This window comes from Melopsittacus undulatus, chromosome 18 (genome assembly GCF_012275295.1).
Source record: "Melopsittacus undulatus isolate bMelUnd1 chromosome 18, bMelUnd1.mat.Z, whole genome shotgun sequence".
Lineage (NCBI taxonomy): Eukaryota > Metazoa > Chordata > Aves > Psittaciformes > Psittaculidae > Melopsittacus > Melopsittacus undulatus.
In genome coordinates this window covers 421,827-436,568 of record NC_047544.1, presented here as the reverse complement: position 1 = coordinate 436,568, position 14,742 = coordinate 421,827, and the positions used below count along the sequence as shown (strand labels likewise).

At 61.5% G+C, this 14,742-nt stretch overlaps 1 protein-coding gene across 1 annotated transcript; it reads right to left on the bottom strand.

Annotated features, from left to right (window-relative positions):
• Window positions 1–657: 657 nt before the first annotated feature.
• NPC1L1 (NPC1 like intracellular cholesterol transporter 1) lies at window positions 658–14,445 on the bottom strand. The gene is made up of 20 exons (XM_034070587.1): window positions 14,392–14,445; window positions 12,402–13,948; window positions 12,228–12,328; window positions 11,452–11,621; window positions 11,253–11,381; window positions 11,006–11,188; window positions 10,591–10,705; window positions 9,849–9,976; window positions 8,929–8,959; window positions 8,076–8,272; window positions 7,491–7,580; window positions 6,431–6,621; window positions 5,927–6,054; window positions 5,044–5,164; window positions 4,921–4,976; window positions 4,316–4,466; window positions 3,495–3,726; window positions 2,411–2,524; window positions 2,016–2,178; window positions 658–764 (listed from the first exon to the last, which is right to left on the bottom strand). The coding sequence occupies exons 1-20, from the start codon at window positions 14,443–14,445 to the stop codon at window positions 658–660; spliced, it is 4,008 nt and encodes a 1,335-aa protein (XP_033926478.1).
• Window positions 14,446–14,742: the final 297 nt, after the last annotated feature.

Genomic DNA, 14,742 nt, shown 5'->3' with positions numbered 1-14,742 from the left:
ATGGCCTTAACCCTATAGAGCCCCCATGCCTCACATGGCTTTAACCCTATAGAGCCCCCATGCCTCACATGGCTTTAACCCTATAGAGCCCCTGTGCCCCACATGGCCTTAACCCTATAGAGCCCCCGTGCCCCACATGGCCTTAACCCTATAGAGCCCCTGTGCCCCACATGGCTTTAACCCTACAGAGCCCCTGTGCCCCACACATCCCTGGCCTTGCAGCACCCATGGGCCTTAAGGCCCTGTCCCCTCAGTGTCCTGCACATCCTTGTCCCCACAAGTGCCTATGGGCCCCATATGCCCCCATCAGCCCAATGTCTGTGTGCCCCATATGCCACCATCCCCATGAACATCATGATACTGCCCCACACATCCCTGTCCCCACAGCACCCATGGGATTCAATGGCCCTGGGCCCCCAGTGTCCATCCCCACATCAGCCCCATGGTGCCCCACAGCCGCAGCCCTGCTGTGTCCATGTGTCCCAGATGTCCCACCCCACATCAGCCCCATGGTGCCCCACAGCCCCAGCCCTGCAGTGTCCATGTGCCCCACACGTCCCATCCCCACATCTCCCAGTGATGCTTCAGAGTCTGTACCAGTAACACCAGTGCTGAGGCTCAGAAACCAGTTTAAATAGAGCCTGGGGGGGGGAGGGCTCAGCCCTGCCTGGGGGCAGGGACCTGCCCCTCCCCCTGCCCCTGCCCCTCCCCCATCGCCGCGTCCCCCGATGGCAGCTCCAATGGGGGCCCCCGAGGGCCGGGACCTGTGGGGAGAATGGGGACAGTGAGGGGGGAACAGTGGGTGTCAATGGGTGTCAATGGGTGTCAGTGGGTGTCAGTGGGTGTCAATGGGTGTCAGTGGGTGTCAGTGGGTGTCAATGGGTGTCAGTGGGTGTCAATGGGTGTCAATGGGTGTCAATGGGTGTCAATGGGTGTCAGTGGGTGTCAGTGGGTGTCAGTGGGTGTCAGTGGGTGTCAGTGGGTGTCAATGGGTGTCGGTGTCAGTGGGTGTCAATGGGTGTCAATGGGTGTCAATGGGTGTCAGTGGGTGTCAGTGGGTGTCAATGGGTGTCAGTGGGTGTCAGTGGGTGTCAATGGGTGTCAGTGGGTGTCAATGGGTGTCAATGGGTGTCAATGGGTGTCAGTGGGTGTCAGTGGGTGTCAATGGGTGTCAGTGGGTGTCAGTGGGTGTCAGTGGGTGTCAATGGGTGTCGGTGTCAGTGGGTGTCAATGGGTGTCAATGGGTGTCAATGGGTGTCAGTGGGTGTCAGTGGGTGTCAATGGGTGTCAGTGGGTGTCAGTGGGTGTCAATGGGTGTCAGTGGGTGTCAGTGGCAGTCAGTGGGTGTCAGTGGGTGTCAGTGGGTGTCAGTGTGTGTCAATGGGTGTCAGTGGGTGTCAGTGGGTGTCAATGGGTGTCAGTGGGTGTCAGTGGGTGTCAGTGGCAGTCAGTGGGTGTCAGTGGGTGTCAGTGGCAGTCAGTGGGTGTCAGTGGGTGTCAGTGGGTGTCAGTGTGTGTCAATGGGTGTCAGTGGGTGTCAGTGGGTGTCAATGGGTGTCAGTGGGTGTCAGTGTGTGTCAATGGGTGTCAGTGGCAGTCAGTGGGTGTCAGTGGGTGTCAGTGGGTGTCAGTGGGTGTCAGTGGGTGTCAATGGGTGTCAGTGGGTGTCAGTGGGTGTCAGTGTGTGTCAATGGGTGTCAGTGGGTGTCAATGGGTGTCAGTGGGTGTCAGTGGCAGTCAGTGGGTGTCAGTGTGTGTCAATGGGTGTCAGTGAGTGTCAGTGGGTGTCAGTGGGTGTCAATGGGTGTCAGTGGGTGTCAATGGGTGTCAGTGGGTGTCAGTGGCAGTCAGTGGGTGTCAGTGTGTGTCAATGGGTGTCAGTGGGTGTCAGTGGGTGTCAGTGGGTGTCAATGGGTGTCAATGGGTGTCAGTGGGTGTCAGTGGGTGTCAGTGGGTGTCAATGGGTGTCAATGGGTGTCAGTGGGTGTCAATGGGTGTCAATGGGTGCTCTGTACCCATGTAGCTGAGCAGCACAGGCAGGAACAGGATCCCATGCACCAGCCCCAGGAGGGTGATGAGGAGGTTGAGGCGGAAGAAGAAGATCTGGATGAGCTGAGCTTTGGCAAACGCCAGCACCGCGATGCCAGGAAGGTTGGTCATGGCCACGCCGGCCACCACCTGCGGGACAGCAGGGTCAGGGGGACCATTGGGGTCCCCTTGGGTTCTATTGGGGTCCCATTGGGGTCCCCTTGGGTTCTATTGGGGTCCCATTGGGGTCCCATTGGGTCCCATTGGGGTCCCATTGAGGTCCCATTGAGATCCCATTGGGGTCCCATTGGGGTCCCATTGGGTCCCCGTTGTGGTCCCATTGGGTCCCCATTGGGGTCCTGTTGTGTCCCAGTGCCCCCACCTTGCTGCCCATGGTGACGGTGGCATCAGCCGCACGAGCCACACGTCCGTGTTTGCGGCTGTGTGCGAAGGTGTAAGTGATGTGGGACACGAACTCCACTGAGATACCTACAGCCTGAGGGGACACCAGAGACACACATGGCACACATGGACACTCAATGACACCCACAGACACCCATTGCACCTATGGACACCCATTGCACCCATAGACACCCAATGGCACCCATAGACACCCATTGACACCCCATGGCATCCCCTATGACACCCCAGTGTCACCCATTGCACCCACAGACACTCCAGAGACTCCCATTGCACCCATGGACACCCCATGACATCCCCCATGATACCCCAGAGACACCCATGGCACCCACAGACACCCAATGGCACCCATGGACATCTCATGGCATCCCCCATGGCACCCATTGCACCCCAGACACCCATTGCACCCACAGACACCCAATAGCACCCACTGTAACACCCCAGACTCCCATTGCATCCATGGACATCCCCCATGACACCCCAGAGACACTCATGGCACCCACTGTGACACCCAAGAGACTCTCATTGCACCCATGGACAGCTGATGGCACCCACTGTGACACCCCATTGTCACCCATTGCACCCATGGACACCCATGGCATCCCCCATGACACCCATTGTCACCCATTGCACCCATGGACACCCATGGACACCCCATGACACCCCATTGTCACCCATTGCACCCATGCACACCCATGGCATCCCCCACAACACCCCATTGTCACCTGTTGCACCCATGGACACCCATGGACACCCCATGACACCCCATTGTCACCCATTGCACCCATGGACACCCATGGCATCCCCCACAACACCCCATTGTCACCTGTTGCACCCATGGACACCCATGGACACCCCATGACACCCCATTGTCACCCATTGCACCCATGGATGCCCATGGACACCCCATGACACCCCATTGTCACCCATTGCACCCATGGACGCCCATGGACACCCCATGACACCCCATTGTCACCCATTGCACCCATGGCATCCCCCACAACACCCCATCGTCACCCATTGCACCCCCCATGCCATCCCCGCACCGCCACCAGGTTGATGAGGGCCACAGCATTGTATGGGATGTCCCATAGGGCCATGGCGCCCACGGTGTCCACCAGGACCATGATGATGGTGATGAGTGTGGCAGTGCTGGAGCGCAGGTCCATGCCCAGCAGCAGGAAGGACACCAGGAAGGTGGGAACCAGGCACAGCCCCAGAGTCACCAGCCCCTCTGGCACCACCGTCAGGTACTGCTCATAGTACACGTGGGTCACCCTGCGGAGAGCGGCAGGAGCCGGTGCCGGGAGCACAGACCCCCTGGCATGGAGCAGCTGAGCCTGTGGCCTTGAGCACTGCCAGGGATGGGGCAGCCACAGCTGCTCTGGGCACCCTGTGCCAGCGCCTCAGCACCCTCCCTTGGCCTGTCCCTACAGGCCCCACTCAAGGCCCCCCCCAGCATCCCTGTAGGCAGTGCAAGGAGCAGCCCCCCCCACGGCTCAGCTGTCACCAGTGTCAGCATTGGGTCCTGGTGCAGTGTGTGCCTCATGTCCCCATATCCCCATATCCCACATCCCCATATCCCTATATTCTCATATTCCCATATCCCTATATCCCCACATCCCATATCCCACATCCCCATATTCCCATATACCCACATCCCCATATCCCCATATCCCACATCCCCATATCCTTATATTCCCATATTCCCATATCCCTATATCCCCATATCCCTACACCCCACACCCCCATATCCCCATATCCCATAATCCCCATATCCCACATCCCTATATTCCCATATCCCACACCCCCATATCCCCACCCCCCATCCCCATCCCCTCCCCCCCGCTCCCGTCCCGGTGCTCACGCATATGGGAACACATGGAACCGGTTCCATGTTCCCGGCACCCGGCGCAGGCTGCGGCTGAGCTCCAGGGCAAGGGCTCGAGCCGCCTGCAGAGCAGCCGTGTGCTCCTGAGAGGTGCGCAGCGGGCGCTGGTAGGCCATGAACCGCGTGGCTGGGGGGGGGGTCAGATGGGCACCTGCTGACCCCCCCCCGGCACCCGCTGACCCCCCCCAGCACCCCCCCAGTGCCCCCTGGTACCCCCAGTGCCACCCAGTACCCCCAGTGCCACCCAGTACCCCCAGTGCCCCCTGCGCTCACCCAGTGCCCCCCAGTACCCCCAGTGCCACCCAGTACCCCCAGTGCCCCCTAGTACCCCCAGTGCCACCCAGTACCCCCAGTGCCACCCGGTACCCCCAGTGCCACCCAGTACCCCCAGTGCCACCCGGTACCCCCAGTGCCCCCTAGTACCCCCAGTGCCCCCTGGTACCCCCAGTGCCACCCGCGCTCACCCAGTGTCCCCCAGTACCATCCGCACCCCCCGGCACCCCCAGTGCCACCCGCACTCACCCAGTGCCCCCCAGTGCCCCCAGTTCCCCCCTGGTACCCCCAGTGCCACCCGCGCTCACCCAGGATGGTGCCGTTGGCATCCATGCTCACCGCGGTGTCGTAGGCGCCGAGGCCGCTGTGGGGATAGGGGGTGAGCGGTGCCATGGGGGGGGCACCCACAGGACCCCCCCCCATGTGCCTACCCCTTGGCACACTGCAGTGTGGGACGGTCCTGCAGGAACCAGGGCAGGAAGCGCCGGAACTCGTCTGGGGTCGGGCGCCGCGTCCCATTGAGGCACCGGCCACCGATGCAGCTTGGGTCATCTATGGGGATGGGGGTCACCCAGTGTGCACCCAATGGCCACCATGGTGAGCACCCAACACACACCCAATGGCCACCATGGAGGACACCCAACATCTACCCACCAGGCATCACAGTGGACACCCAACATTCAGCCAATGGCCACCATGGTTTGGACCATGCACCCAATGGACACCGTTGTGGCCACCCAAGGCACAACCAAAGGCCACCATGACATACATCCAACAGCCACCCAATGTACAACCAATGGCCACCATGTTATACACCCAAGGGAGACCCTATGGCCACTACAATAAGCAGCCAACATACACTCAGTGGGCACTGCAGTGGGCATTCAACATACATCCTATGGCACCATGGTGTGGCCCATATGTACACCCCACAGCCACCACTGTGGGCACCCAACATATACCCCATGGGTACCATGGTGGACACCCAACATACAACCACTGGGCACCAAGGTGTGGACCATATGTGCACACAACAGCCACTATGGTGGGAACACAACATGTGCCCAATGGTCACCATGGTGTGGACTCTGTGTGCACCCAACAGCCACTGTGCTGGGCATGCAACATGCACACAGTGGCCACCATGGTGGGCACCCAGTGTAGATCCAGTGGCCACCATGGTGAGCCCCCAATGTAGACTCAACAGCCACCACAGCAAACACCCAATGCACACCCAATACCCCCCATGGTGCCCCCCCCCCGCCCTCCAGTGCCCACCATAACCCCACCCATCAGCCTCGGTGCCTCCCTCACCGCTGGTTGCAGGGCAGAACTCGCCGCTGGCATTGCCGAACCGGTGGATGCGGCAGCAGCGCCCGGTGGGGTTGAGCCAGTCGAGGAAGTCATCGAGCCAGGAGGTGGCCGGAAGGGCCAGGAAGGACCTGGGAGGGGCTGAGCTCAGGAGCCGCAGGAGGACCCACACTGACCCCCATGCCCATTGACACTCACTGACCCTGTGCCCATTGACACTCACTGACCCCCATGCCCATTGACACTCACTGACCCCCATGCCCATTGACACTCACTGACCCCCATGCCCATTGACATTCACTGACCCCCATGCCCATTGACACTCACTGACCCCCATGCCCATTGACACTCACTGACCCTGTGCCCATTGACACTCACTGACCCCCATGCCCACTGACACTCACTGACCCCCATGCCCATTGACACTCACTGACCCTGTGCCCATTGACACTCACTGACCCCCATGCCCATTGACACTCACTGACCCTCATGCCCATTGACACTCACGCGTTGGGGAACCGCGAGGCCATGTCCAGGGTGTGGGTCAGGGAGTTGTGGTCACAGCCGGAGCTGGAGCAGATCCCGTTGGTGCCGGCGGCAGAGGAGAAGTCATAGCCCTCGGTGGTGACGAAGAACACGGGGACACCCACGGTCAGGTACTGGTTGAGGGCACTGAAGTACTGCAGCACGTACGAGTCCTGGGCAGCGGCAGCGTCAGAGGGTGCAGCAGCACCGCGGCAACAACCATAGCACCAAGTGTGGCACCAACCACAACACCCACTGCAACACCAGCCACAACACCCACTGCAGCATGCACCACAACACCCACCATAGCACCCACTGCAACACCAACCACAGCACCCACCGTGACACCAACCATAGCATCCAGTGTGACACCAAACACAGCACCCACCGCGGCACCAACCACAGCACTCACTGTGGCACCAACCACAGCACCCACTGTGACAGCACACACTGCAACACCCATCATAGCACCCACTACAACACCCATCATGACACCCACCACAGCACCCAGTGTGACACCAACCATAACACCCAGTGTTACACCAACCACAGCACCCACTGCAACACCAACCATAGCATCCACTGTGCCAGCACCCACCATGACACTCACTGTGACAGCACCCAGTGTGACACTCGCCACAGAACCCACCATAGCACCCACCGTGACACCCATCATGACACCCACCACAGCACCCACTGCAACACCAACAACAGCAGCCACCGCAACACCCACCAAACACCCACCACAGCACCCAGTGGCCCTGGCAGCTCTCACTGTGCCTGTGTGGCCCCAGCCCCACAGGGACCCTGCTGTGCCCACCCTGTGCTGGCTCTATACAGCCCCACAGAGGACACCCCATCCCCATGGTGACCTCACCAGGGCTGAGGTGTCCCCATAGGGCCCTGCCTGGGCCCCCCCCCATAGGCAGCCCCATCTGGGCCTGGGCTGTGCCCGTCAGCAGCCACACCTGCCCCACACTGCCCCATTCACCCCATGGGAGCCATCCCCTTCCCCCCCCAGCGGCCCCCCCCTGTGCTCCACCTTGGGCATGGCGAGTTCCTGGTCCAGCCCCACAGGCACCTGCAGCATCAGGTAGAGCCCAGCACAGGAGAGCAGCAGGAACAGCAGCACCTGCGGCAACGGCAGCACCATCAGCACCATCAGTACCATCAGTACCATCAGTACCATCAGTACCATCAGCACCATCAGTACCATCAGCACCATCAGCACCATCAGCACCATCAGTACCATCAGCACCATCAGTACCATCAGTACCATCAGCACCATCAGTACCATCAGCACCATCAGCACCATCAGTACCATCAGTACCATCAGCACCATCAGCACCATCAGTACCATCAGTACCATCAGCACCATCAGCACCATCAGTACCATCAGTACCATCAGCACCATCAGCACCATCAGTACCATCAGCACCATCAGCACCATCAGCACCATCAGTACCATCAGTACCATCAGCACCATCAGTACCATCAGTACCATCAGCACCATCAGCACCATCAGCACCATCAGCACCATCAGCACCATCAGCACCATCAGTACCATCAGCACCATCAGCACCATCAGTACCATCAGCACCAGCAGCTCCATCAGCACTGTCAGTACCATCAGCACCGTCAGCACCATCAGCACTGTCAGTACCATCAGCACCGTCAGCACCATCAGCACTGTCAGTACCATCAGCGCCATCAGCACCATCAGTACCATCAGCACCATCAGTACCATCAGTACCATCAGCACCATCAGCACCGTCAGCACCATCAGCACTGTCAGTACCATCAGCACCGTCAGCACCATCAGCACTGTCAGTACCATCAGCACCATCAGTACCATCAGTACCATCAGCACCATCAGCACCATCAGCACCATCAGCACCATCAGCACCGTCAGCACCATCAGCACCATCAGTACCATCAGCACCGTCAGTACCATCAGCACCATCAGCACCATCAGCACCATCAGCACCATCAGCACCATCAGCACCATCAGCGCCATCAGCTCCATCAGCACCATCAGCACCATCAGCACCATCAGTACCATCAGCACCATCAGTACCATCAGCACCATCAGCTCCATCAGCACCATCAGCACCATCAGTACCATCAGCACCATCAGCACCATCAGCACCATCAGCTCCATCAGCACCATCAGCACCGTCAGTACCATCAGCACCATCAGCACCATCAGCACCATCAGCACCATCAGCACCATCAGCACCATCAGCGCCATCAGCTCCATCAGCACCATCAGCTCCATCAGCACCATCAGCTCCATCAGCACCATCAGCACCATCAGCACCATCAGCACCATCAGCACCATCAGTACCATCAGCACCATCAGTCCCCCCCCACACTCACCACCAGGGGCCGCACTCTGCGGTGCAGCAGCACTGGCACCAGCAGCCTCAGCATCGGCTGCAGCAGCCACAGTCCTGGCCCCGACGGCCCCGAATCCAGACGGCAGCAGCAGCAGAGATCCGGGCGTGAGGCCTGAGGGACATGGGGGCACCCATAGAGCACAGCCCCAATGGGGACACCCCATAGAGCACAGCCCCATTGGGGACACCCCATAGAGCACAGCCCCATAGAGCACAGCCCCATTGAGGACATCCCATGGAGCACAGCCCCACTGAGGACATCCCATGGAGCACAGCCCCATTGGGGTCACCCATAGAGCACAGCCCCATTGGGGTCACCCCATAGAGCACAGCCCCATTGGGGTCACCCATAGAGCACAGCCCCATTGGGGTCACCCCATAGAGCACAGCCCCATTGAGGACACCCCATAGAGCACAGCCCCATTGAGGACACCCCATGGAGCACAGCCCCATTGGGGACACCCCATAGAGCACAGCCCCATTGAGGACACCCCATGGAGCACAGCCCCATTGGGGACACCCCATGGAGCACAGCCCCATTGGGGACACCCCATGGAGCACAGCCCCATTGGGGACACCCCATGGAGCACAGCCCCATTGGGGACACCCCATAGAGCACAGCCCCATTGAGGACACCCCATGGAGCACAGCCCCATTGAGGACACCCCATAGAGCACAGCCCCATTGGGGTCACCCCATGGAGCACAGCCCCATTGAGGACACCCCATAGAGCACAGCCCCATTGGGGTCACCCATAGAGCACAGCCCCATTGAGGTCACCCCATAGAGCACAGCCCCACTGAGGTCACCCCATAGAGCACAGCCCCATTGGGGACACCCATAGAGCACAGCCCCATTGAGGACACCCCATAGGGCACAGCCCCATTGAGGACACCCCATAGAGCACAGCCCCATTGAGGTCACCCCATAGAGCACAGCCCCATTGAGGACACCCCATGGAGCACAGCCCCATAGTGCACACCTGCCCCCCCCGCCCCCACCTCCTGGCGCTGGGCATCAAGCGCCAGCAGGGCCACGAATGCCGAGATCTGGAGCAGGAAATCGAAGGCGACGGCGACAGCAGCAGTGAGAGCAAAGGTGCGAACGGCTGGCATGGAGCTGAGAGAGCCTGCGGGGGGATGGGCACCAGTGACACCAGTAACACCAGTGACACCAGTAACACCAGTACCGGTGACACCAGTAACACCAGTGACACCGACACCAGTGACACCAGTAACACCAGTGACACCAGTAACACCAGTACCGGTGACAACAGTGACACCAGTAACACCAGTAACACCAGTGACACCAGTGACACCAGTAACACCAGTGACACCAGTGACACCAGTGACACCAGTAACACCAGTGACACCAGTGACACCAGTAACACCAGTAACACCAGTGACACCAGTAACACCAGTGACACCAGTGACACCAGTGACACCAGTAACACCAGTGACACCAGTGACACCAGTGACACCAGTGACACCAGTAACACCAGTGACACCAGTGACACCAGTGACACCAGTGACACCAGTAACACCAGTAACACCAGTGACACCAGTGACACCAGTGACACCAGCACCAGTGACACCAGCACCAGTGACACCAGTGACACCAGTACCGGTGACACCAGCACCAGTGACACCAGTGACACCAGTACCGGTGACACCAGTGACACCAGTGACACCAGTGACACCAGTGACACCAGTGACACCAGCACCAGTTCCCAGCTGCCCTCACCCAGCAGGAAGCAGATGAGCTCTGAGGAGCTGCTCAGCACCAGGCTTGGAGCCGCCTGGCCCAGCACCCGCCCGATGTGATCCTGGCGCCGCTCGCCCGGCTCCCGCGGACACTGCTGCTGCCATAGGGGACATAGGGACCCTGACCCACAGCAGAGACATGGGGACCCTGACCCACACTGGGACATGGGGACCCTGACCCACAGCAGGACATGGGGACCCTGACCCACAGCAGGACATGGGGACCCTGACCCACAGCACAGACATGGGGACCCTGACCCACACTGGGACCACGGTGACCCCCAACCCACACCAGGACCATAGGGATGCCCACAGGACCTCCATCCCCACAGCTGCCCCACACCCCATGGTTCCCTGTCCCCAGTGCTCCCAGTGCCCCCCCCGTGCCCCACAACCTGGTACTCCTGCACGAAGATGAAGATGTTGTCGGCGCCCACAGCGAGGATGAGGAAGGGAACGACCTCGAGGATGATGAGGGATGAAGGCAGCCCCAGCAGCGCCAGCAGCCCCATGGCGGCGAACACGGCACCGACGACCACGGCAACACCCCCCAGCGCCAGCGTCACCTTGGACTCCACCTGCGGCGGGTGACGCTCAGCACCCGTGGGTGCTGTCACCCCCCCCCAGCCCCACGGCACCCACCAGCACCCGGCGCCATGCGGTGTACTCGCCCAGCGCCAGCGCGATGTAGGCGAACACCAGAGCATAGCTGACGGCGAAGATGGGGATGTCCTCGGCTGTGGTGCGGTTGATCTCGTCCTCCAGCGAGCGCTATGGGGCAGAGGTGGGTCAGGGGTCCCCAGCACCCATGGGTGCTGCCGGGGCCGCTGTGGGGCCTCACCTCGGCCATGAAGGCGACAGAGAGGTTGTGGTGTCTGCGCTGGAAGTCCTGCACCAGCTGCAGGAAGTGGCTCTCCCAGCTCAGCACCCACATGTGCCGAGGGTCCCTGCGCCCGAAGTTGTTCAGGGAGTAGGTGATGATGAGAGCTTCGGCCTCGGTGTACTCGGAGCCTGCGGGCACCGGCAGAGGGTGACGGCACAGCCGGAACACCAATGGGTGACAGACCAGCAATGGGTGATGTCCCAGCAATGGGTGACAGTCCAGCAATGGGTGACAGCTCATCAATGGGTGACAGCCCAACAATGGGTGACAGCTTAGCAATGGGTGACATCCCATCAACCAGAGACACTCCATCAATGGGTGACAGCCCAGCAATGGGTGATGTCTCATCAATGGGTGACGCCCCACCAATGCGTGACACCCCAGCAATGAGTGCTGTGACACCCATCCCACCACCAGGTGCTGTGACACTGGGTGAAGTGATACCCATCCTACCGGTTGACACCACATAGGGTGCTACAGCACCCATCCCAGCAGGTGACACCCAACAGGGTGACATCCCACTGGGTCACGTGACATCCATCCCAGGTGGGTGACATCCCCGGGGTGACACCGGATGGGGATCCCCATTGCAGCAGGTGCCAGGGGGACACCCATGGGCTCAGTGACACCCAACCCACATGGTGACATCCACGAGTGTCACCACCACGGAACAACCACAGACACCAATCCCATTGGCTGCCACAACCACCGCACCGCGGCCCCATCCCGCTCACCGGTGTAGCCACCGAGGGCAATGTATGGGAACACGGGGCCGCCATACTCTGCCGTACAGCTCAGCTCCAGCGCTGTGATGTCCTTGAAGGAGAGGGGGGAGCTGGGGGCACAGACACCGTCACCACCACCACACCGCTCCCTGGCACCCCCCCCCCCGTCACCGCAGCACCCACTTGACGCAGTAGATGAGGTGGTCGCGCCAGTCCACGGTGCCGGTGTCTGTGCCGTGGGGCTGTGTGGCCACCATGGCCAAGCGGGTGCGGTTGTTCTGGAAGTACTGGGTGACGCTGTTGACACAACAGTCGGCGGGCGCGGGGTTGCTGGGGTTCAGTGGCGCATAACACACGTCCTCCAGCCGCACCGTCCGGTTCGTGCCCGGTACCGGTACCGCGGCGGCCGCCAGGCTCTCCTGCAGCTGCAGCAGCGCCTGTAGCACCTCCATGGACAGCACCGCGCTGAAGTTCTGGGCCCCGAACAGCACCGAGTGGTACCGGGAGCGGTTGTGCCGCGGAGCGGTGACGATCACTTGGTTAGTGCGGAGGAAGGGCCCAAAGTGTTGGTCATAAAAGGCCTTTTCCTGGCGCGCGCGGCTGCCGGGGGCTGACCACAGCTCCACGGGGTCTGTGGTGAGGCGCAGGCTGCGGAACCCGGCCGAGAGCCCCCCGACCAGCGCCACAGCCACCAGCAGCACTGGCAGCGGGTGTGCGGCCACAAACACCCCCCAGCACCGGAACACCCGCACCAGCGCCCGGTGCACAGCATCACCCCATCGCACCGAGCACCCGGGGGGGGTCACCGGTGCCGGATGCAGGGTGAGCCCCTGTTTGGAGCCGCGGTGATGGCAGATCCGGGTGAGGAGGAAGAGGAGGGTGAGGAGGCCGAAGAGCAGCACACACAGCACCAGGGCCCCGTCGGCAGCACCGATGCGGAAGGGGGGTTTGGGGCCGGGCGGGGGGGTGATGGTGGGGCAGGATTCGGCACAGTCCTGGCAGGAGCAGGCCTGTTCCTGGGCGCTGACAGCCTCACCGCAGCTCCAGGCCCGCACATACAGCGGCTCCAGGCCCGCACCGGTGCCGGTGCCAGTGCCGGTGCCGGTGCCATTGGGCACCAGGTGGAAGTGGATCTGCAGCGGGGCCAGCCCATTGCTCTTGTCCCCTTGGAAGTCCAGCCAGCGCTGGGCCGTGCACAGCCGCGCGCCATAGAGCCCACACATGGTGTCCAGCGCGAAGCCGCCGGTGGCCGGTAGCCGCACACCCTGGCACGAGGCGAAGGAGGCTTCGGCAAACTCCTGCCGGTAGAAGCTCTGGTACTCGACGACGGCAAAGAGGTTGGTTCCCGGCACCGGCACCGCGCGTGTGACGTTGATGAAGAGGCTCTGGTCAGGGCTGCAGATGTTGTGGCAATGGATGTTGGCGAAGTTGCGGGCGCAGGACGGGCACCGCGCCAGCACCGCGCCGGACAGAGCCACACTGAGCTGCAGCGCCAGCACCTGCGCCAGGCTGCAGCACACCCGCGGGGCTGCGGCTGTGCCCAGAGCCAGGTCCGGGCACACGGAGCTCAGCAGGTTCAGGAGTGCGGCTGAGGGTTCCCGTGCCGCGGTGTTGGACACACAGGGAACCTTGGAGCGCACCAGGGACACGTTCACCTCTGGGTTGTAGCCGCATTCGCCATAGAAGGCACAGACACCAGCGCTGTGGGTGGGGGTCCAGGATGGGGACACCTGCGGGAGAACCCAAACCCCTTCCATGGAGCAGCTGCTCCAACCCCTGTGTCCAACCTGGCCTTGAGCACTGCCAGGGATGGGGCAGCCACAGCTTCTCTGGGCACCCTGTGCCAGCGCCTCAGCACCCTCACAGGGAACAGCTTCTGCCTAAGAGCTCAGCTCAGTCTCCCCTCTCTTGGGCAGGTTCAAGCCATTCCCCTTGGCCTGTCCCTACATCCCTTGTCCCAAGCCCCTCTCCAGGTTTCCTGCAGCCCCTTCAGGCACTGGAGCTGCTCTCAGGTCTCCCCTTCAGGAGCCTTCTCTTGTCCAGGCTGCCCCAGCCCAGCTCTCTCAGCCTGGCTCCAGAGCTGCTCCAGCCCCTGAGCATCCCCATTGCCCCCCTGCCCCCCCGGTCCCCATGCCCCCCCATGGTGCTCACGGTCCCCATCCCCATCACTCACCAGCACCAGCAGCGCTGCCAGCACCGCAGTGCCCAGCACGGTGCCCTCCGGCATCATGGGCACCTGGTGCTGCCGGTGCCACTTGCCCAGTGAGCCCTGCCCAGCCCAGCTGCCGGTGCCACCAGTGTGGTCTGCTCGGTGCCCAAGCCAATCAGGCCCCGGCAGAGCCGTAAAGCTACTGTGATCATTAACCCTGATCGATAACGGTGCCAGGGAGGTGTCCCCGGCACACACCGGTGCCATGACACTGCTGAGCACTGGGATGGGACTCAGATCCAAGCACCGGGATGGGGCTGAGGGGATCCCAGCACTGGGATGGGGCTTAAGGGATCCCAGTACTGGGATGGGGCT

Coding starts and splice junctions, on each gene's coding strand:
- NPC1L1 (XM_034070587.1), bottom strand. CDS start 14,445: ATGCCGGAGGGCACCGTGCTGGGCACTGCGGTGCTGGCAGCGCTGCTG. Junction 7,581..8,075: donor TGGTGCTGACGGTGCTGATG/GTACTGACAGTG, acceptor CCGTTGCCGCAG/GTGCTGCTGTTCCTGCTGCT. Junction 5,165..5,926: donor GTTCTGCCCTGCAACCAGCG/GTGAGGGAGGCA, acceptor CCATCCCCATAG/ATGACCCAAGCTGCATCGGT.